At 40.8% G+C, this 24,766-nt stretch overlaps 1 protein-coding gene across 3 annotated transcripts; it reads left to right on the top strand.

Annotated features, from left to right (window-relative positions):
• The first annotated feature begins 985 nt into the window (after window positions 1-985).
• LOC117761319 (ras-related protein Rap-1A-like) lies at window positions 986-23,440 on the top strand. 3 transcript variants are annotated; one of them, XM_034585084.1, is made up of 8 exons: window positions 986-1,136; window positions 9,364-9,452; window positions 10,086-10,154; window positions 10,543-10,599; window positions 11,666-11,806; window positions 16,290-16,433; window positions 16,757-16,884; window positions 22,319-23,440. In XM_034585084.1, the coding sequence occupies exons 2-7, from the start codon at window positions 9,396-9,398 to the stop codon at window positions 16,844-16,846; spliced, it is 558 nt and encodes a 185-aa protein (XP_034440975.1). In that variant the 5' UTR covers window positions 986-1,136; window positions 9,364-9,395; the 3' UTR covers window positions 16,847-16,884; window positions 22,319-23,440. The 3 variants fall into 3 exon arrangements, with proteins under 3 accessions (XP_034440975.1, XP_034440977.1, XP_034440976.1); XM_034585086.1 differs by lacking the exon at window positions 986-1,136 and adding an exon at window positions 1,278-1,302; XM_034585085.1 differs by lacking the exon at window positions 986-1,136 and adding an exon at window positions 4,377-4,515.
• The last annotated feature ends 1,326 nt before the right edge of the window (window positions 23,441-24,766 follow it).

Raw genomic sequence — 24,766 nt, 5'->3', positions numbered from 1 at the left:
ATTTAATCAATTTTGCACTTTTGCACTGTGTGACAGATTTACCGACCACAAGGCAGCTCATCTTCAAAGAATGTGTGATGATTTGGGCTCCAACTAAATATTATTATCAGCATCAGTGAATCTGTTATTATTTCCATTAATTTAATAACATAGTGTATGAAATAAGGATTGACTGAAACGGTTAATAGTCAAAAAGGTTGTTCTGTTGGTGGACCCAGCAGTTTTCTATAAAGGCTGTGCACTGTGTGGTTTAACAACAATTATTCATGCAGGAACTATTTTTAGCAGAGAACTATTGCACAATTAGTACTGTTTTGAATGTGGCTGCAGGGTGGAGTAGCCTTGACTCAAAACAACACACTACATCCCAAACAAATACAAATTCCCAAAGCATGCACATGTGCATATGTGGATATGTGCATATCATAATAATAACCTTGTTTATAAAACACTTTTTAACACAAAGTACAAGGTGCTGCACAACTAAAGGTTAAAATACAGAAGGAAGTACATAGAAAACAATGTTCATGATAATAATATAGATAAAAGGCTAATAATAGCCTGGCACCCTAAGTTCATGTGCACTACACATGTATGAAAGACATATATTTGAAAAGTGAGAAAATACATCAGAATCTTTCCCTGTTCACAAAGTTGTTCTCTTGTTTACAACTGACCTCTGTTATACATGTGTTTGCATCATCGTGGATCAATATACTGTGTTTCTATCATGATTTACACGCTTTTTGTACAAAGTTCATATATTAATATGAGGTCTGTACTCTAATAGTTTTATCTAAAGACACAGAATACTTAACTATGAGCTTAGATCATCAGTGGATGTATTCTGTTATTGTGATTCGTGTTACTGTGCTATTACTAGACGTGTCCTTAAGAATAGAAGTAAAAGTGCACATGATTATAAATGTATTTACTGATAATGAAACCCATAGCTTGTGTGTTTCTGTGTATCGAAGCCATCACCCCTGTGCATTCCTCCGTCCTGCACACGCCGGCTCTCGTGTGCCATGGCCTTTTAAGAAAAATGAGAAATAGTGGGGAGTGACGTGTGTGCGCGCACAGGCCGGAGGCAAACTGACACTTGCGGAGCGGCGAGAGACAGCGAGCGACAAACGGTGAGTGCAAATACCCAACTTTAGAGGCGGCGAAGCGGCCACTAACCACCGGTTTGCGCCGCCGCACGGAGCCTCGACGCCCGCGGGACGACGGGCACATGCTGCGGGACGGGTGTTGTTATCCGTCGGGTAAACGAGGGGAATTGTCCCCAAGTGCAAAACGGCAGTGAGCAGCACTCCCATTTTTCTAGTCAAGGCCAGGCGGAAGGGCAGGTAGCAGCTAGCAAGCGAGCGGCGGCGCTGTCTTTCCCCAGCGAATAGCACCGGAACGCGGGTTGTTTCGGGGAGCTGGCGGGGCCGCCGGGTGTTAAAGCCGCGAAATGTGACCGGTTGTGTCGGGTTTCTGAAAACCGTGCTGCGTTCGTGTCACACGCCGCGGACAGGAATGTGTCGGCTAGCTAGCTAACGAGCTAACGAGCCTCGGCTAGCGGTTTGCGAAGCGTCGGCCCGTCTCAGGCACTTAAAGCTAGCTAGTTAGCGGCATTTTGGCTAACGAGCTTGATAACGGGACTTAGCGTGGATGCTGCGGGTGTAGCGGGATCGTTTATGGGCAGATGCCGCCCCCCGGCTGCCTGGATTATAGATTATGGTATTTTTTAAAGGGTTTATCAGTAAAGAGGGCTTACGATTTGAACGGTTTGATTAATCGTGAGGGGAAGCCACGGTTGTGATAATAGGCGGCGGTGTTGATTGCTCCTCTGCGGTGCAGTCACAGCCACAGATTGCAGGGATTTAGCATGACCTGCAGTGATAAACATATGCTGCTGCCACAAGCAAATTAGGTAGATCCACAGCGAGATAACCCAGGCAGCTAAAGTCACTTTCTCATGTCTGGCTCCAAGCTGTGTGTGTGTGTGTGTGTGTGTTTTTTTTTTTAGCTGCTGCCTGGTCCAGTTTATTTCTGCTGCGGAGATGGTGTGTAACAGGAAAAGTGTGTGAGCTCAATATCCTCAAACAACTTTATTGATAAAAGATGATCCAGCAGGGCCTGTTCTGAAAAAAGCTCAGATTGTACTGTCCTCAGAAAAGAGAGAGTCTTACATAGGCAGTAAGTCTATTGTTTGTGAATCCAATTGCAGGCTGTCGAGAGGCATTACACGCCTTTAAACTAAAACTACTATTATTGTGACAGTGCATCGTGCTCACTTTTTCCTTTTTATTTCTGCAGTTTCCTGTAGCAAATGCTCTCACAGCTTCATATGATTGTTTTAAAGTACGTTGTTTTTCTATCATACTTTCACATTGGATTGTATGGTCACGAAGCATTTATTAATACCATCCGATCTGATGTTTAAATAGTCTCACATTGTCGAAGTGTAAAAAGAAATCATGCATCTGCCTCATCCTCACTCCCCCCGAATCGCTCCACAACCCCAGGTTTCGATGATGAGATACAAGCTTTTCCACCCACTTCCTTTCCTCCTTCTCTGTACAAGCCCTGCAGTCTGGAGTCTTGAACAGGAACAGAGACTGGAAGAGGCTATTTTAGTAGGCAGCTACTCCTTTTCCATCCTATCAGCATGAAGCCTTCTTGCTGTCTGGAAAGAGGATGTGGTTACAGGTCAAGGCCCCAGCGACACAGATGCATTCGGTTGATGCTGTTTGTCAGTTACAGATCTTTGTCATAGTTAAGTCACAGTGAAGTTTTTTGTGCCTTGCTCCAGTCTGGTTCTGACTCATGGGGTCATCATAGGTTGCGGTTAGCCTAAAAAGCGACATAAGGCAGATGCAGATAGATAAGGGGAACATTTGGTTCCTTTAGGTACTTTTTTTAAATTCATGCTAGGATAGCTTAGATGTGCATTAAGTTTGACGACTGAAACTGCTCTTTAAGTCTTTTCCCTTGAAGTCAGATTAGAAAGATTACTCAGAAGTCTTGATTTCCTGAATGCATGTTTTGTGGTGGTATCTATCTCACACACACATTAGCTTCTTACAATATGTAATTGCACTACTTGCCACTGAAAACTTACTGCTTCTTCTTTTATAAACTGTTGGTACCACTTTATTTAACAAGCTTGTAAATTCCTTATTCCTTAGCAAGTTTCCTGAGGAGTATATAATTTGGCACTAATTGCAGGTAAATTGGAGACCGTTTAGCTGGTGTTCTCTCAGTCAATTAATTCAAATTAACTGCCAAATTAGCCAGTCTCCTAGGGCACCGCAGGTCAGCATAAACATGCAAAAATGTGCAATTTGGCGACAGGAAGTCACATAGTTTAATGTATGGAGAGTAAAGGTTTAATAACGCTTTATTTTACAGGCCCATTATTTCATTATAATAGTTTCTTGAAAGTTTCCTGGTAAGAACAAGGTAGTTTAGTTGTAATTACAGTAAATAGTGAGACTGATACTGTTATTTTCACTATTTTATGTAATGAATATCAGTGAAACAAATTTAAACTGCAGTGAATATTTATAACTCATTCATTTATTTTGAGAAACTTAATTCTTCATCAATGCTGAATGTTTGCTGGTAAACACATTTTGCATGAAAACATCTTGGAACATTATTATGGAATGAACTGGATTTTATAGAGCTGTAAGATAAACCATAACCATAGTTTGCACAAATGAATAAGTTGAATAATAAAATGAAATAAAATGCAAATTGAATACATTTTAACTTTGGTTTAAATGGAATAGTAATTTAAAGGACCTGGCTCTGGAAATCCTAAGTATGTTTCCAGGAAGTGTTTCAGAAATTATAAGGATATTATTTGGAAATAATAATAATAACTCTGAAATAAAGCAGTGCTGCTCCTTCTTCTCTATTTAAACTCTTTTCTTGACAGGTTTTCTGCTGTCAGTGGCACATGGTTTATTCCCCTAAAGTTTTTTATGCTGAGCTCAGTGTAAACAAGTGACGTGACCTGTGGTTTTGGTGCAGGTAATGAGTAACCAGGAGCTTATCAACATTTAAAAACACCTCACCAGAACAACTTTTATCTCACCCTGAGTTTTTCCACCCCTGAACCTCAAAGGGATACACTTTTTAACAGTGTTGCTTCGGTAATTGTCATGTGGGTCAACAAGCAAGCAAATAAGAAGATGCCATAAGGGTATGTGTCATGCTGCTAGCTTAACCAGCGGATGTGTGCAGCTTCACCATCCGCACTGGGTGGGAGATACACAGGGCAGCTGCCAATCATACAGCCTGCTGAGTCAGTTGCTGTGACAGCTTCGCTGCTATCGGATTATATTCGCTAGAACAGGAAATAGTGGATCCTGAGGGTTGTGGTTTAGCTGTGTACCCTCCCGCTCTCTAATTTTGAGTTTTATAGTTGATGCAGCCTCACGTTCGCTGCATATTCTTGCGAGCAGCGCCACCTCGTCCAATTTCCAGCCTTAGATGGATGCATAACTTTGGTTGGAGAGGGTGAGTGATGTAGTGATGTCATGGTGGAGCATGTTTCTGTGGCATGTGGCTTTCCCTCGCTCCTTATTTGCTAGGGTTACTACGAGAGCAGAGCACTGGCCACAGTGTGTGTGTTTGTTTTGTCGAGAATGAAGTGTGTAGTGAAAACGCAGTGGAAGCAGGGAGAGGTTTGGTGTTAAAGGGAGATGTCCTTAAATGGCCTTTTGTGTGCGTGTTTGTGTGCATCGTGAGTGTGTAGGCAGGCAAATGAGAGTACAGCATTGTCTTTAGTTTTCCTGGTATAAGCGTTAAGCGCAGAATAGATGCCAGAACAAGAGCATCTCGTCCCCGATTCTGTTTTTGCCTTTTGTAGAAAAGGCTGCAGTCATGAGTGGAAAGCTAAAAAAGAAACAAGCTCAAAGGAGATAGGCATTGTTGTTTACTGAATATCTAGCAGAATTTGTCTTGATCAATAATGTCATTAAGTTTGAGGAAGGTGGTATTTATATCTTTGCTGGCATTAAGAACAATTACTTTGCCACTTGTTGAAAGCCTGGATTAACGCATCTGAGCTGAGAAAACCTTCACTGCTGCTTCTGCTCATTGATGGAAATTGATAAGATTAACACCAGTGCTACTATCCATTCTGCCTTTGGGCCCATCGATTTCCCCCTAATGGTCTTCACAGGTTTTCAATGTCATTGCAACTGTCTGTCTGTCAATATCTAAAATTAATAATCACTTAAATTAAATAGCACCATAACAGGTTCTATGGGGGAAATGAGAGAATATTTTTACTTAGAGAATAAATCTACCAACCTACCTGTGTTGTGCTAATATTATAACATAGTATAACATATAGCATATTAGCGTAGGATATTTATCCTCTGTAATGGATGTGCTGCTCCGTTAGGCATGAATACAGCATCAAATACATGGAATTCAAGATGCTTCAGCATATTGCTGGTGTTTCCAACCAATACAGTTTGTTGTTCAGCAAATCACATTTCCACGTTGGTCTGGAACCTCTCAGTCCATTTTCAATTTCTTGAGGCGTTAACAACAGTTGAAGAACTGATCTACAACCAATCAGCACATAAACTGGTGACGTAGTTTTTTCTTCTTTTAATGTAAATATACCATCCGCTTGGTTTGAATCTGTTTCGATAGTTGATACAACAGACCTCTCCACATGAGAGGTCGCCCTCTTTGTTGGTGCTCCCAGGGGATGCTCCTCTGCTGCGCCTCCAGTCTTAATCGTCCGGAGGTTTGTAAGCGAAGCTGAATTATCCGAAGACTAATTTATTAAAGCCACTAAAAACACACAATAAAGCAGTTTAGCGTGAAAAATCGTCCTGGAAGGGGCTGTGAGATGAGCTGTCGCTAAGGTTTGCTCAGCTTGTTACTCGGGTAACTTATGGTCCAGATGTTGTGGAGTTTTTTTTTCGGGGGTTGAATTATCCACAGAGGTCTCCTCCTCCCCAAAACAAATAGACCAGGTGATCCAGTGAAAACACAGAATAAATCAATTTCATGTTAAAAATGTGTCATCTCCAACACTGTTGGCTGGGCTTGCTGGGGCCATTAACGTTTGCTCAGCTTGTTTCTCCAAAAAGTTGTTATCCAGACATCCGATGACTAAAATCATTGATTTGGTTAAATTAATCAGTTTTAACTATTACCTGTAGTTACAAACAATATAAAAAAAGTAAAGCATACTAAAGTGAAAATGGGGATATGACAATATTGACAGGTGACCAAATGAAAGGCCAATAATTTGATTAAAATTATGCATTTCTTTTAAGTGATTCAGTCAGTAAAAGGTCAAAAATGCCTGAGAAGACCCTCATACATTTTTAGACCCCAAGCTGTTTTGTCAATATAAGTATAAAAAACGGTATAAAACCAAAAACTATTGGATTTCTAAATAAAAAGAAAGAAAAACAGCACATTTCAGGTTGAGAAGCTGGAACCACAAGAGTTTTGGGAGGTTTTGCTTGGAAAACAATGAATAGATTATCAACATAGTTGCTGATAATTATTTTTTCAATCAAGTCATCATTTATTCAATTGATTGTTTCAGCTCATTATAAATAGATGTTAGCAGCTTGTAGAGCGAAATAGAATAACTTTAAAATTGCAGATAAATCTAACTGATATTTAAAAGATCTAGGTACTTTTTTTGGCCAAAAAATGAATTAGCTTGGTGTTTTGCATATACCTCAGTTCTGCTTTTCCTTCCTGAGTATTTTTAAAGACGGCACTCTTCGGAGGAGCAAATGTCCTTTTTCAAAACCTCTTTGAAGCAGTCACATACTGTAATAATCTTAACAGCCACTGTCACAGAATGGGCCCCTGATGTCATCTGTCTCAGCAGGGGTCAGTCCACAGCGTCCACACAAAGAAACGTGATGTGCACATAGCTGACAAGTGAGGCCTACCCTAAATCTGAGTCTGACATTGTCTGTGTGACATTGTGTATGTGACACTGTGCATGCACTTGACTCTGTACTCGATTGTTTACATGAAAGTGCAGCCGCGGACTGTTTGCATGGCACTTGTGCAGCCCTGTTCTTTTTCTTCTCCTTCCAATGGCTCCTCCCTAATCGTGCGAGCAGAACTTCACTTTGTGCGTAGAGGATTAGTGAATATGAATTATTCACAGTCCGGGCTTCGTATCCCACATGGTCACTGCTTGTGATTGAAGTTGGAGGTCCTCAGTCCTATGTTCACCTCCCCTGAGTGTTTTGATGGAGTGTGCAGTAAAGAGAACAGTGTAGGAGGGGATCATCTGCTTCCCACAGTGGCTGCCGATTAGCTTTTGGATTTTTGCTAAAAAAAGGTTTTTCAAAAAGAGTTGATTTATCAGTCAAGGCTATGCTGTCTTCTTTTGGGACCATTTTAACTTAAGCCCCCTTCTGATTTTCCACACGGTCTTGATGCCAACAAGCTGCAATTTTCAAACAGTGACCCAGAAGTATTAGACTCCTACAAAAGTAAGGTTGATTAAATTAAAAGCTACGAGTCGTTTAACCCAAGAATAACTGGTGTTAAACCACTTCAGTAATTCTTGAAGAAAGTTAAGGAAACAACCACATGTCGAGCTTGAATCCGATGTGGCACCAAAGTATGACATTCTCAACAAAAATTAGTTGATTGATTAGTCAATCAATAGAAAAATAACTATTTTGATAGGCGATTAATCGTCTTTAACCTGCACAATCTCTGGTTCCATCTTTCCCAATGTGATTACCGGCAGCTGTTCTCTGCTCTATAAGATTGTGTATATTTGTTTTCTTTTTGGTTGGTCAAAGCAAGACATTTGAAGAACCTTGGAATCTTTGTTGAGTCTTTGTTGTGGTTTTGTATTCAACTTCTAAATCTACTTTATTGTCAGTGCTGGTAAATTGTGAGAAATCCAGGTTTCTCTTGGTCCTTTTAAAAATTGATCACTCTCAAGCAAAACTTTAACATGAAACTAATATGGAACCAATAACTATCAATGCATACCATTCTACCTGGTCAGAATTTATTGTTGCATGACTGCTGGTATGTGGCAATAAGCGACCTCTAGTTAAAGCAAGTTAAAAATGATTTCTGTTAAATCGAGTTGCTGCGCCTGTCAGTTTAAGCCACTGACTCATTCGGTGAGACTCCTCTGACAGGAGAATGTTAAATAGAACAAGAACAGGAACAATAGCGTAACAACATGTATTGGGATACGGAATAGGAAAGAAAGAGGTATTATTCTTCCTATTGAAGAATAATACCTCTGTTTACCATCAAAATTATTTTGAAGCTGTAATTTTAAAATAAAATAGTTTCTTAATGTTCCTTTTAATAAAGCCAGGTTCTTGTGTACACATACACATGTTACTGTACATGAAACAATAATCATTACATAATTCAAATACTGATTTTGGACATTGATTACCATGGCAACAGCTGAAGGTTTGAAGCTTTCAGGTCAGCCCGAGTATTTTGTAACTCTGCAGTGAAAACGTGTCATCCAATAGGATATTTTCTTTTTCTTTGAAGGGTTACTAGAAATCTTCACATCTATTCAGCCAATTTAAAACCATGTTGGATTATTTTCTAAATGTCACAGAGCTGAACATTTTTTGTAGCCAAAATCAATCATTTGAAACTGCAGTTAGCCAGAAATATGATTTAATATAAAAGGGAATCAGAAATCGCCCTCTTCTTCACCCAGCTACAACTTAACCTCAGTCTTTGTCTCTGTAGCCCAGCTTGTAGTGACCCAGTTGGCTAACTCAACTGACTTTGCGCCACAATGTGTGCCAGTGATTCAGAGCCTGTCTTAAAGGGATATTCCTATGATTTCACAATTTCCTCCCCATCACAACTATCCTCCTCCCGCAGCTGCTTTCTGTCATTAGTCTAAATGACTGTTGCTTTTTTTTTTTACAATCCCAGGAATGAGCGAGTGGCTAAAAGTCAGACGGCAGGGTGTGTTTCTGGTGAGCACAGGCCAAATGATGGTGTCATTCGGAGGAATATCTGCCAGATCCATGTATTATCTCCCCCTCAGTTCCCCCTACACTCATTCACATCACAGCTGGTTCGTGTTAGAGAGGGGTCACATACTCCTCACCTCCTCCACCCTGAAGCAGCTCCACTTATGGGTGTTCCCTCTATTGTTGTGCTGCGTCTTGTCCATAACCTCCAGGAATGAGTAGAATCCCTCCTTTCTAGAGTGGGAAAAACTAAAGAGACCAGTCTGGGTTAATGTCTTTGTTTTGCTCAAAAAGAAAGTTAGCAGAACTTATTTTTAGTTTTGTTTCACTCGCTTTACTTCACGTCTCTCATTTTGCTTGTCCCATTTTTCTCCCTGTGTGTCCACTGCAGACCGTTGGGCTGTCCGGTGAAACAATCCCACCATGCGTGAATACAAGCTAGTGGTGTTAGGCTCTGGAGGTGTGGGCAAGTCCGCTCTGGTGAGTATCCACACACTCCTGACCCCCTTCCTGCCTCTCTCTCTTCCTTTGTAGCACACTGTCAGATAATTGTCAATGAAACTGCAACACATTTTGCTAGGTTTTGCAGAAAGGCATGTGGTAGAACAACTAAAGCAGTGATATAGTAAGACACAAGACCACAGATGAAACTGATGAGCAGATATCAAACTATTTTATTGTCATTGCAAGATTTTCAGTAGCACATGCATGTTTGTGAAATGTTACATGTTCTGCTTAGCTAACTTTAACCAGGTGTCAAAGTTGGGTTAATCCCTCAGACTGGAAGGCTGACCTGTTTAGATCTTAAGACTTTATCATGTGAACTCAGTCTACCCCTGATGTAAATCTGCCACTAAGCACAGTGCTTTATGTAGCTTAGGCCAAACCTTTCACTTGCATGTAGTCACACATGTTGGGGAAATGAACGTGTACTGTGGGTTTAGTTTAACTCTTTCTGCTGCCCATCACCTCCATGAACAAACTCAACATATACTCATTCCAGTTGTTGTAAGAAGCTAGAAGACATGGCACCTTGGCCATATTTGCGTCGCTGGACGTTTTGTTCTTGTCGCCATGATCTGACTTCGACTTGCTATGTGTCTTCTCTTGCAGACAGTTCAGTTTGTACAGGGAATCTTTGTGGAAAAATATGACCCGACAATAGAAGACTCGTACAGAAAGGTGAGTGTCCTGTGACAGCGGCGAGGGAGAGGCCGCAAGTGCTGGCGTGGAATGAGCTGATTGTTAGCAGCTGCTCTGCAAGTTCACGTCATGATATTTTCCTCTTTTTCTCTCTCTCTCTCTCTCTCTCTCTCTCTCTCTCTCTCTCTCTCTCTCTCTCTCTCTCTCTCTCTCTCATGTATAATTTCCCATCTTTTTTATAAATTTTTTGTCCTTAAATTCTTTTATTCTATTTCTCTTTCTTTCTTTTTTATTCTCTTTTGACCTCTGTGTTATTTGTCGCTGTTGGTCTTTATTGTATACAAGAATGTCAAGATGCACTATGATGTGCCCAGTGACCTGAAATTAACTCTTACATTATCTCACTCATTCTTCCTTTTTTCCACAGCAAGTGGAGGTAGATGGGCAGCAATGTATGCTTGAAATTCTTGACACAGCAGGCACAGTAAGTGAACTCCTCGCTACTGAAAGCTCTGTCAATATCCAGCTGTTCGATGTATAATGATTGCTAAGTCACTGTATTGAATCCTGCCATTGTAAGTAAAGGTGGAAACACTGATAGTAGGATATTACCTTGATTGAAAAAAACTGCTGGTTCAGATTAATTACTTTTGATAAGATATACATAAATGAAGGAGCAGTAAAAATACAAAGACAATTAGATTCTATTGTTTTCCTTCAAAATAAATAAAAATGCCACCTCAAAGTTGCCCAGTGTTTTTATGTAAAACTAGCACAAGTTTGCTAGAAGAGTGTTGATAAGCTTTTTGCATACAGAATGCCTGATGCTATTAGCAGGTTGCCGTCATTTTGTAGAGAATAGAATAGAGAGAATAGATTCCAGATTCCTTTATTGGTCCCACACACATGCACAGACACACTCCATGCAAATGGGGGAAATTTATCCTCTGCTTTTGACCCATCCGTGTGAACACAGCAGCACACAACACACACAGTGAACACACAGAGCAGTGGGCAGCCATGGACGGCGCCCGGGGAGCAGATGTTGGGGGAGTAAGGTGCCTTGCTCAGGGGCACTTAGACAGTGGGGTAGGGAGTCCTGCAGTCTTCTGCGAAATGTCGTGAAAAAATCTTTTCTGCATCAACCAGGGCTGCAACTAATCCTCAGATTTCCTCCAATAAGCACATGGTCCAAAAAACATCTGCAAATAGTTAGGAGAATGCATGTTTTCTGTGACAAACAGTCCAAACCCCAAATAGTTTTCTTAATTTACTATATAAAAAAAAAGACAAAGAAAGCAAAGCCTTCCATTGCAGATTCTACAATTACCAAACGTTTCACACTTTTTCTTGGAAAAAGAAAAAACTGACTAATAGTTTTGACTTGAACATTCACGATATGTATTGAGTAGGTCACACCAACATGACTTCTTATTGTATGCAGTGTTATATGATGTTGACAGTAAATCCTTTAACAGTATATAAAGTGCAGATGGCACATGGCAGAGCTCATGCCCCATTCTTCCTCTTTGTTTTTCTGTGCCGTGTAGGAACAGTTCACAGCGATGAGGGACTTGTACATGAAGAACGGCCAAGGCTTCGCCCTGGTTTACTCCATCACAGCACAGTCCACCTTCAACGACCTCCAGGACCTGAGAGAACAGATTCTACGAGTAAAAGACACAGAGGATGTAAGTACACAGTGTGCACACTCAAGCACCACAAGCATGTTTACATCAACTCCTCCACATTTTCCCATAACGTTTTCTTCACTTCATTTTATTTCGTCATGTCCGAATAGGTTGTTGACACCAGAAACTGTGGAAGATAGTGCAGATAGGTTACAGGCCTTATTTCTGTTGTCAGCCGCCTACATTGTTCAGGGAGCTGATCACACTGTTGCCATGGATACCATTCAACACTGTAATCACAGCATCTCATGCCAGTGATTACAAACTTGGATTACCTTGACATAAAGCAGGCGCTGTAGTGGTATTTCTGTAGCCTTGTCTCTAGTGTGCAAACAATAAGCTAAAGCACTCGGTGAAACTTTTGTACAGTATATAACCTAGCATTAGCTGATACTAGCGTCCTGGAGGTCCCTGTGGTTTGTTTACTTAATCTGTGTTTGACATGGAAACAGAATTGCCCCACACGTAAGCTTAGTCCCCTAAAAAGTAGGCCAATGTCTCAGCAGGAGATGTTAAAGCGTTAAGTTTTGCTTTTTGAACAATATGGTTTTAATGTTCAAGTCAGCTCCTCTGCTTATATCTGTAACGGTGAAAATAAAGAGGAGCATGTCTCATGTAATTATTTTCTTGCTTCACTGTTTATCAGGAGCACATTTCCATTTTTCTGTATCTCTGGTGAATTGCGAGGTTGTTGGAGTGAGTAAACCCTCCAACCCCTTTCTGGTGGGGCAGTGCGTCAGCAGGATCTCAGATGCCCTTTTTTGGTGATCTCTGGAGGGATTGAATGTTACCATAACCCTCTCTCTCTCGCTCTTTCCTCCCCTCTGTTGCTCTCTGTTCCCCATCAACCATCTTCGAGGAGCCTCTCCAGCCTGCTGAAGGAGTTTTATACTTTTTGCATCTTTTCTGTCCCATCTTTTCTATCGGTTGTCCTCCTGTTCCCCTTCCTCTATATCAGTGCCAGTAAGCTTCTCTGCTTTCTGTTTTGACTGGCCTTTTCACTGCCTGTTGCTCTGTGTTTCTCCCTGCTCTCTATGGCCAGCTTTGTGGCCTCACTGTGGTCTGGCACTCTGTGCGGGTGATTGGACGTCAGGGATGCAAGGAAAGCCTCAGCTCATCAAAAACACACTGGATTGTGAGGCTGTGGTACTTCATTAGAGCCTCCGTGGTTAGAGAGCTGAGGTTAGCCTCAGGCTAACAGATGGATTGCAGGATCAGTGGCTCCTCAACATGCCAGAAAACGGCTAATGTCCCTTTTCTTCTCTATTTCTTCCTTCTGAATGTATCCCCAGTTTTTTATCGGGCTATTATGTCCGCTCCGTCAGCTATCAGTCCTGTGGTGATTTAAGTCTTTACCTATGATGGTTGTGACATCTGTTTATCTTTCTTTGCCCCTTGCAGGAATGCACGACCAAAGGAGATGCTTAACATGTTTTCCTTTTTTTGGGGGTTAGAGCTTTCATACTATTGAAGAGCGAAAGCTTGAACAGTCTGGTTGTTGCTGCAGCTGTTCTCATTCTCAACTCTGCCATGGACCATTTACTGCAAAGCTGTCAAAATGAACAGATGCCCCTAATATTGCCAAGCTCAATTCAAGTGTTTTTATGACTCTACGTTAAACACCAAATTCCATCTCCTTAAATAAGTCGTTAGTCGGGAAGAATAGTAGTCACCAGCATGTTAAAAGCTCCCTTCCCATACTTACTTCCACAGTTCTTATGTAAGAGAGGTCTTATGACTTTTTCTGGGCCATTTCTGTTTCTGCTTGTGTGAGTAGGACGGCAGTAATGCCCAACTCGCTGCTTGTGACTCACCGCAGCATTTGGAGCGACTGACTCCATCCATTTAAACTAATCTATACTACGCTATCCTGTGCTCCCGCAATCCAGTCTTTAGCATGCCATTGTGGACACGATAGGACCTGTCTGTAGCATGTTAACAGCCTGCTTACAGATTCTCTGTGGGCTGTGCGGATTCCTCAAGTAGGTTAATGCTGCCTTGTGTGCTGCTGACACCGAACATTTTTTCCCTCCTTGCATACCTTCATCCCTCTCGCTCCATCCTTCTCATCCTAGCTTGGCCCATAGTTTGTGTTGGGAGGGCATACCATTGGTTCTCCCAGGACCTCTGGGAGAAATGCCATTCAGCAGTCCAGCGCAAAGGCTTGTTTGGATATCAAACATCAAGCAGCAACCTCTGTGGGGTTAATCTAAACATCGCAGTTTCCTGTCGTCTGCCCCACAGCCCAGAGAGAGCAAGAGAGGGAAGAAAAAAAGACGGTGGAATATTCATCCTATACTTTCAAAAAGTGCCATTATGAATGTGGCCACTGTCAAATACAACCTCTTAACATTAGTGGCCTTTGGGTGGGAAAAGGACTGAAGTGTGAGCAAGTTAGCACATGTCGGGAAACTACCATATATTTTCCAGAACCACAAGACACAACTGGGGGCAGTTTCTGGATCAGAAGAGTTTATTGAAGGCAGGATTTCCCATGCAGAGATTTATTTGTTGCTGGCCTACCACAAATAGATTACCCCAGCTGATATTATTGGCACCTGATGTGCTGCATGCAAAGTTTTCCACTAGTTGATTACGCTTGTCGCTTTGTTTAGCTGCACCACACAACACAAATATCCGGTGGACCTTTGGAAAACTCGGATGTTGTCATAAGGTTTTACTGTGGAAGGTTTTGCAAAGCCCAGTTTAAACGTAAAAATGGAATGCCGGCCGAATTAACGTACAGGCTCACACAAACAAACAGTCTCACACTATCATGTAATTCCAGGGAGCAGCCGGAACATGCAATCCAGCTGAAATGTTCGAAAACATTCAGGAAGGAAAGCGATGTTATCCCGGCTGGGCGGGGCTGCCACGGCTTCCTCCAGGCCAGCGTGCTCCCTAGATAGCCGGTCAGGAAACAGCAGGCAGGATGAGCCGCATCCCGACACCCTGACTGCTCCTGCTATGCCCGATGTGACAGTTGAAGGGCTGAAGTTTTGCCCAGACTATTCCCCTCTTCCTCAGAAAGTTTTTGTTTTTTTGACCTTGGTTGTGAAAACATCTGAGTGAGAGCACAAAAGAAGAAGTGCAGGGTATTTGGAAGATTCCCATACCAGCTGGACTTCATGTCAACGGTTGTGTTCTCAGCATTAGTTAGAGAGGATTTCCTTTCTACACAATAAAAGAAACTAAACTTCCTTGCAAGTTCCTATTGATTTTTTTAATCTCTTTTGTCACTGTTTTGCAACCTAAATGATTTCCTTGGCTTTGCTGGAGGGATGGATTGATTTTTATTGATTGTCTCTGTGACCCTCCCACATCCAGGCTTCTGATTGAAATGAATAGGCTACTTAACTTTATTAATTATTATGTGCTTCCCTTTTATTAGACATGTGCTCTTTTATTATTGATACTGTTAGATATTTTTCACGTCCCAGGCCTCGGCGCTGAACCTTCACAAACTCTAATGTTACCAGTGATACATTTACCGGGTGGGCGGAAGCCTGTGTAAAGGACATAGTTTGTTGACCATACTGAATGAATGAATCTAGGGCTGTTTCGAGTCATTATGTTTGAAGAGTTGCATAATGGACGTTAATGTTTGATTAATTGTACAGCCCCGTGCGTGAGTGCAGGAAGTGTTCATTGGCTCTAAATGCTTCAAGAAGAATGATCCAGCACTGAATTCGTACAGTGTCGTCATAAGCACTGTAAGAACAACTGACTGGATTTATACAAGGGTTATGTCCTGGTGTATGTCTTAGACCATTGAGGTGACAGGTTATTCTCTTCTCCCTCTTTCCCCTGCAGAGGTTTATAAAGATGCTTTTTGATATTTTTTTCCAGTCTGTTTCCCACAGTTTGTATTGCATCTTGTAGGTTTTTGCAACACCCAAGTTTTATGTTGAATTCCACTTCATTTTAATTGCACATGAAAGCAGGTGAATACAGTTATGCACCATAATACAATTTTGGATTTTCCAGTGTTACGAAAACTTTTTTTCTTGGGGCCATATTTGGATCTAAAAAGTATGATTTAGGTATTTGTACTAAAGTTTAGCTATTGTATTGGCACTTGTACAAAACATGTGCTAATGTTATACTGAATCTGTCTCACTTGCTTTGTTTGCTCCGCTAGAATTCCATCTACTATTTCATACATATTTTCCACCACTGCTTTACTTTTGTAACCTTACTATCGACTCACTAATTTTTCCTCCCTGTATTTCTTTCCCTCTATTTATTTTAGTAGACTCGGTTAACGACTTAAAAAAAAAGTCACATCTGTGTTTGATTAGGATTTTTCATTCAGATCTGCTGTTTTTCTTCTTTCTGTACGGATTAATTCATTTTGTCACACTGTTTTCAAAATATTAAACATTTCAAAAAGATTTAGTATCGCTGCCGTTCTGAATTTAAGTGAATATATCACAAACTTTCCTCAAATATTCATCCTCACTCTCTCTTGTTTTGTCTTCAGGTGCCGATGATTCTGGTGGGGAACAAGTGCGACTTGGAGGATGAGCGTGTTGTGGGGAAGGAGCAGGGCCAGAACCTGGCCAGACAGTGGAACCACTGTGCCTTTTTAGAGTCCTCTGCTAAGTCAAAGATCAACGTCCTCGATGTGAGTACACACAGAAGTAAACCACTGATGAACATGTCCAAACTGTAAACGGACACCAGTACAATCAGACATTCACTTAATCTGTCAGGGAGTTGTTTAATTCTGAGAGTAACCTCGTCAGCAGACTTTTAATTTGACAAATGTATTGTTTATTAACAGTGTAGGAAGTAATGAGCTCAGTTACTTTTAATGAAACCTGCCACTTGTTAAACCAACTGTGTGTAAACTGTGACACACAACACACGCTTTAAGGTGTAACATTGTGTTTACCAACTGTATCACCACGGATATTTTTATCACTTTTTGTTTGTTGTGTCTCTTAGATCTTCTATGACCTGGTCAGACAGATAAATAGGAAAACGCCAGTGGAAAAGAAGAAGGCGAAAAAGAAATCCAACTGTGTCCTGCTTTAGAGACTCCCCCTCCAGCCCCTGCAGCAGCTCTGAGCCAGGTGTGTGTGTGTTTCACCTAAAATGAATAACGTCAATCATAAATCCTCATGATTCTGCCTACACGCGTTGTAGTTTATTATATATTACTCTCTGAGCTTGTTAGCAGTGTGTGGAAGTCACATTTATTTGAGTCTGATATCAGATGGTTGTGATGATGATGCTACTCACAGCTGGTTTTAGCTAAAACTAGACACGCTGGGCCAGAACCCGCCAGAGACAAAAACAGGAAATGTCTTGCTTTGTCTTTCAGTGTTTTTTTTTTTGTATCGTCTGCCATATCAATAATTTGCTGTGTGACAGTTTGGTACAGTTCGGTTGCTTCAGCTCTGCAGCGGCAACATTTTCACACCTTCTCAAATTCTCTTTTTCAATGAGGTCATAGCTTCTTAGCTGTTAGCTCACTCACCACAAAACTTGCTTGTGCAATATTGTCTCAGTGAGAATGTGGTCAAGTGAAAGCTGCTTGTTGGGAACCAAAACTCTATCAAAGAGTGTTGACTTTATCCCGGCATATTTGTCCTTATTGCTTATCTAGTTTGGCATGATTTGGGAGGTCATGACTCTTCATATTGGCCTTTTGTCAGCACAGCAAACCAGTTGGTAGTGGTTGTGTAGAGCCACCTGCTCTCCTGATGTGATGATGATTTTCATGGGTGAGGTCTTAAAAAGATCTTATACAGTATATAGATATATACAATCTATATTTTACACAAATGTAGAGATACCAGTATTACATTGTGTGAACAGTTTTTACTGGTGGTGTAACAGGTAAGAAAGCTGACCCTATCCTACAGGGTCAGTTTATCCCTAATAAAGTCAGCACATAGTCACACCTCACCTGGCCTGGATTCATTTAACTCGACCTAGTGTTTGTTGAAAGGGCTTTTTGTGTAGACTTTTCCAAGTGCAGCCGGCTGATGTGGACACAGTTAAATTCTTCTGGTAGAGGAACTAGTCCATGTGATGATGAATCAGTTGTCTTCTTGTTCATAGTTTGCATATGTGGGATGTGTCAAGTTATTTTGGCTTTAAAAGGCTGATGCTGGTGATTTACCAGCAAACATCCCTGAGTCCGCTTTTCAAAAGTGTGAAGTGCTTTCATTACGTTTCTTTAGCCATCATTACTGTTTGAATGAATGAGTCACTGTTGACGATGTTTGGATTTTAATACGAAACTTAGCCGAGCTCAGCAGCTACTTTGATCTGAGGAAATCCTGGTCCGTTGTCAGGTTGTTTCCTAGAAAAATCTGAATCGTTTCTCAAAAATGTTTGGGGTAGTTTTAGCAGGATGCTGATACTGAGGAAGTGTGAAAACGAACACTATCAGTAAACCAGAAGGCTGATTCCTGTAAATTATTCCTGTCCAATTCCTGTCTAATTTAAATACCTGACAAATGAAAATACTTCATCACATTAGTACACAGTTCCTATAATGGCAAAAATATATCAAAGAAGTATTTATTTTTGATTTGCAGCTCTGCCAGTAATGAAAAAGGCATAGTTAACTTGGTATGAGCAGTGTAGAAGAATCCTGCAGGGTTTTATATATAACATACATAAGATTTAACCCTCTCACTGATTTAGGAAGTCGAAGTAAATAATTTTTCCCGTCTGCTGTGGAAAGTTTCCTCTCGAACATTCAGGTTCAGTCAGTTGAGGAAATCTTCTGAGGTCTTATGATGTGCGCCCACACTCGCATGGAGATAACTGAATCGGGCGTCAGTGTTGTTGAAAATTTAAGTTAGTGAAGCCTAAAGAGTTCAGTATGCTTGAAACTAACTGGGTTCCACAATGGTGGCGCCAGTCTTGATGTGTGATTCCAGTGGTCACACTCAAATGTCAGGTAGAAACGTTTGCTGTCACAGTTTCAACCACACTAATTCACACTTCCTTCTGTGTGTCTTAGTGGGATGAATCATTCAAACGTGGATAATGACACACACTTTCTGACATGGCAGTCATTATGTTACACTGAGTTTTACACACAAAGTGACAAAGGATGTTGTTGAAGACAGAGTAGTTGAAACTCTGCCGCACACCTGATCTGTCTCTGTGTAAAGTGTGCATGATTGTTAGATTGTCTGTTTTGAAGAAGTTACAAAATGTGTAACTTAGGGGCCTCAACACATCTTTTGTGTGAGACCAATGGTGGGGTGGCAGAATGAGGAGGGAGACTTCGGCCTTCAACTGAAGGACGTCGGTACACGCTGTCACTTCTCAGGGTGTGAACTGTGCTGAAGCGCCCTTGAGCAAGATGTTGGCTCTTGTTTATGATGTTGAGGGATTCGGTCCCGATGCTGCCGAAGCCGATGTTTCTCTCTGAGTGGACAAATAAAGTTTTTACATGGAGCAGCATGTGTCCTTTCCTCACTTCGGTATCACATTGTTTTAAATCATATGTGGTGGAGGGGTCCACTGTTTCCTCCTATGAACCTGAATATGCCTTATTGTTTCTGGAAGGTTCTGCAGAAACTGTCACCTCTGGTTCAGGTGAAAAACATGTATAAAAACATACGAATAATAGATTTGTGCTGTCGTTGATGAATGAGTAGAATGAAAAAACAAAATGACTAAACAAAGTGCTCAACAATGAATCACACTATTGGTTACAATGGTTAGATGTAATTAGGTGAACAGATGCAGCATGAACAAGCAGCTTTTGGATCAGTAGTAGGACGTCTTGCTTGTGTACCAGGGGGATTTTCTTGTAAAGAGGGTGTAGCTGGTCAACCCACAGTTTACAAGTTTATTTTCCTCAGTGTTTTGGTCATTTCTAAGTCTCTTACAATCTCTGTCAACACATTTCAGCCCAGCCCGCCACAGAGATTTTACACTAATCTCCTTCAGTATCTTTTAATTTACAGTTCAGGAGGAAATAAAACAGATTTTACTGATGACACCGGATTATTCAGCCATCAGGGTCACTAAGCCATCCACCCACCCACCGCGTTCCTCATCTGAATCCATCTGTGTTGGGCAGTTCGAGGTCCGGAGGGTGTGAGAGGGAGGCCTCCGTTAACAGGCCCTAGGGCGGTGTCTGCCCCCCCCTGCTCCCATTCACACGCTGGCCAGCCCAATGAACCAGCACTAATGGGATTACAGCCTCACTGTTCCACTGCTCACAGCAGAGCAGCCCCGTACACTGGGAGAGGGGCTACAGTGCCAGTCTCGGATGGGGCAGAGAGAGAAAGTTAATGGGACATTTCACTTCGTGGCCATTTTCCAGTTTGTTGACCTCATAAGCTACAAGCTGTCTCTGATTTTACTGAATTCATTGGGGGAGAAATTGCCGGGGAGTTCCTGACATCATACTGTGACTGTTGTGGTTCTGAATATTAGTATTTACAGTTGTGTAACTTTTTCCTCATACAATACAAGGTCACTATTGTATATATATTCCACTTGGTTGTGAAAAAGAAAACTCTTTTAAAGATTTAAATGTTATACTATATATTTCAGAATGCTTCTTTCAGAATTCTCAGCATGGTTCCAGATTCTTTTGGGCAGATAAAGCAACAGGTGGCCTCATTTCCCCACAGACTTTATTTATTTTCATGGTCTGGAGTCAGACGTTGCCCCATGTTGTTTTATCACCTTAACACCTGATGCTGCCATTAGAGTTTATAGACTTGGTAACTGAGGTTTTATACTTTGATGTAGACGCTCAGAAGTTTAGCTGGATGTTACTCCAGCTGCAAATGATGCATGTCAGGATATGTTCACTTCTAAGAGCAGCAGAAACACGGTTATAACACTATTTATCACTTTCTTAACATGGCCTTGGATCAGGAATACTTAAAATCTAGATCTTAAATCTGTGCTTCTCCTTCTATTACAAGTCAAATGAATGAATAGATTCTATCCCTACTAGCTCCTACTCAGCACTGTGAGGCAGGTCAAACGCCCTCACTGACCTCCCAGACGTCCCATAACTTGCTGGGCATGCGCTTGAAGGATTATGCATATGTTCACTTCTATTTCTAATTCGCTCCTGCTCCACCCTCAGGCTTTGCTATTGGTAAAAACCAGAGGCCATTAGGGATTTGATCAGATAACTGCTCTCCATAGGCTCCACACAACCCTTGTTTTAGTTGCGAAGCTAAAAGCAGCGCTGGGGTGTCGAGCTGAGCAAAGAGGGTTTCCGACAGCAGCTGCACCAGTGACACATTCACATCATGTGTGAGGGAAGGTAATGATGGGAAAGATTCCCGTGATTCCCATGTGGTGAGCACACATGTCGTTGGGTAAGAGCCGTATCAATAATTTAGAAAAAGCTATTAATGGCTACTGTATGCGAGTGTAATTGAACATGTTCAATGTAGCACAATATCTACTCGTTTGCATTTTCTTGAACCTGCACTTCTCTATTATTTGTCGGCAAGTTAAATACACAGCAGCTTTCAGAAAAACCTGACATTCCCCAGACGTAATTACAACTTGGATGTGAACACTGTTTACAAGTGGGAAACAAGTAATTATGGTACCTCAGCTGTGATGTGAATACGGCACGACCGCAGAATGAGTCACTTCTGTGAGATGTGGCTGCACTAAAGTGATGACCGTGTTGGACCGTATCAGAGCCAGACACACACCAGGGCTCCTGTACCCTCTCTCTAAGCATCCCTGAAGGAGCTGACGGCCTCATATGCATTTTTGGAAAGTATCAGAGGGAGGGTTCCCCGTTCTGTGAACTACAGCAACTTGTCAGAAGTTGTGAACAAAATAAAGTGGTGTTCACTCATGGCTCCCTTAAACTCCTGTTTGTCCTGAAAGTGTCTGCAGGGATAAGGGATTAGCTGTAAGTGGACGGCTCTTCTTCATCCCTCTGGACTCTCTCTTTCACTGCCGGCCTCAATTCCTGCTCTCAGACTGTAAGAGGCTGTAGGTGACACTCAGAAAAGCAGAAATTTGTTGAGTCTTTTCAGGAAATTTCTGAGTTGTTTTTTAAGACCCTGGGTTGAGTGAAATCCTCAAGAACTGGTCCTAAACTTTGCCCTATAAGTCATAAAGAAACTTTATAAAAGATTGGGTAAATAATACTAAGGGTTACTTTTAACATTAAACTGCTAAATTCGTATAGCATTGAATTCAAGGTTACAGCTACAACACATGTAACACACCTTGAAATGTTAACGACTTCATCTTCCATACTGAAACATGCAAGAGGAGGAGATGCATCAATTGTTAACTAGGTTGTTTTCTTGGTTTGTGCATTTCTGAGAAGCTGTGAGCAGGAGACAGAGTGAAAGAAGTTACATTTTACCTTCTAGCAGTTAGTTTCCATTCTCTCCTCCTACATTCATAGGAATGTTTAAACAGGTGTACTGTCATTGAATAGCCTGCAGAGGGCAGTGACAGCTCGTAGATGGTGAGTTTGGGGCTGGTCATTGACTGATGAAGTTAAAACTAACCAAACTCTATGCTGTGTTGCAGAAATGCTGTAATGAAGAACTGTTGCCCTGATTGGAACGTGCCAGCATTCCAACAGCCCCGAAACCTCCCCGTCACCCCATCCACCCACCCAGCCCCGCCCTCCCTCCATCAGCCATAAACGGTGAATCAGCTGACTGAACTGCTCCTATCAAAGACGAGGATGATCTACATGAGAGAGAGCAAGAGAGAGAGATGGGGAGAGAGAGAGAGATGAGAGAATGAAGAGAGAGTGAGAGAAAGACCGTAAGAGAGAGAGAGGGGGAGAAGACTCTGGTCTCTCGCCTTTGAGGACCTTCCTCTGTGTCTCAGTTTCAGTGTGAACCCCCCCGAATGGACAGTCTCCATTTTTGCACCAACAAACAAAACGCCACAAACTGTTGATCATGATAATAAAAGTGCAGCAAAGCCTCTGAAAGAATAAAAAAAAGTGTCCAAGAGCCACCAAAACGTGGCCAGAGAGCAGCCCCCTTAGATTCATTTAATTTGGCGGTTTAACAAAATGAAAACAACCGCTTTTAAGAAGGAAAACAACGTTAGAATTTCAGTATTTTTCATCTTTTTCAATATCAATATCGTATTTGAGAGACATGGAAGTTGACCTCTTTAGTTGTATGATTATAAATATTCTTCAAAAACAAGCATGAAAAAATGCATCAGTTATTAAGTGTAGATGTTTTCAAGTGAAATCAAGTGGAAAAGTGAGAAATTTTTTATAGCCATACACCTATTGTCCATGCCTGTCATGTCAGTGATGATAGATCAAGGTCTATGATATGTATTATTATTTTTATTATATTTTTTTTTTCTTTGTTCGCCCTGTTGTTCATGGACTTCTCTTCTGCAGATATCTCTCTTTGATGTGACTTAATTTTATACTCAGTCACTGGGATTTCATAGCTCCCATAATATATTCTAATGCCATTTTTTGCATAATAATGCTTCAGAAAAAAAATGGGCCTTTTTATAGAAGAAATATGGGGAAAAATAAGGATTGATTTCTATGTCTCTTGAAGCTGAAATATATTATACTAAACCAACTCTAATAATGCTTCTTGTGTTTTTCTGTCAATGATGTTCCAGCTTTTATGGATTATTAAAGTACATTTTAGTACATTTTCATTATATTGGTCAATGTATTTTTGTGAATTAAACTTTTATCCAAAGGACATTTGACTTATTTGAGAAGAGTGAAATTAAAAGGTATTTTTAAAGGGTTGGAAATTACACATGGAACAAATCTAAAAATTGAATGGGGACATTCTGTTCGCTCCAGTTAACAGGGTTTAGATTCTATACAGTGAAGCCACTCTGTCCATGGATCAATAGACAGTACATAGAGGACAGTCGCTGTCATCGTGATACAATAAATGTACAACCACCCTATTTACCATATATATATATATATATATATATATATATATATATATATATATATATATATATATATATATATATATATATATATATATATATATGATGATCTGCTACACACAAGCACTGGCTTTACTTTTAAAGACCACTAGAGGGCAGTAGATGAACATTAATGTTCCAGTTGACACTACTGACTCAATACCCCAGCAGCAAATTACATAATGTGCTTCAACGGGGCAACTGCTCATCGTGAATATAGATCGCAGTGCATTTCTTTCATAAAACAAACATGGCGGTAGGGTTGTTCATTACTTTTTCCTTCCTAAAGAGCAGTGAAATGGTCAATGTTAAACTTATCTGCATGTTTCCAATTAGTTTTCTGTAACTCTGATATAAGATATCTAAATTGTATGAATAGTTGTTTTCTTTACCTTAGAATGAGCCCTTTATATTTAAATACTTCATATTTACATCAGGAGAGGGTACTCTCTACGTTGTGTTTTGTACAGTAGCCCAGACTGGACAAACTAAACACCTTTTGAGTTTTTATGACAACTGTAGGCTACCACAGGTTCTCTCAAATGTCTGGAAGGGGAGGGTGAGGTGAGGGGGTATTCAGCTGCAACATGCAACTTCACCACTAGATGTCACTAAATCCTACACACTGAACTTTTTAAATGGCAAAAAATAGTAACTAGTCATAATTTCAGGAAAAAAATTCACAATATGATAAAGAAAAGCAGCCAATTCTCACAAGTTAGAAGCTGAATCTAGTGAATTTTCTGCATTTTTACTTGAAGAATGAAGATCTTCGTCATCACAACATGTTCTCTTTACAAACCCGTAACACTCAAATATCAGTTGATTGTTATATCTTATCAATAAATGATATGATAACTTGGTGAATTCACATAATTTCATTTTAAAGAATATATTGGAACATCACTGAACCCTCCTGTCTTTTATAGTCTGTTTTGTCAGGAGTTAAAATAATCATATTGTAACCTACATGAACTCTTTGCAAGTTTTTTTAACTCCTCTTATTGAGGAAGAAAAAAAACGCTGCATCATCTAAGC

This window comes from Hippoglossus hippoglossus, chromosome 5 (assembly GCF_009819705.1).
Source record: "Hippoglossus hippoglossus isolate fHipHip1 chromosome 5, fHipHip1.pri, whole genome shotgun sequence".
NCBI classification, from domain to species: Eukaryota; Metazoa; Chordata; class Actinopteri; order Pleuronectiformes; family Pleuronectidae; genus Hippoglossus; species Hippoglossus hippoglossus.
Note: the sequence above shows the minus strand (reverse complement) of the source record. Positions and strands in the feature narration are given on the sequence as shown.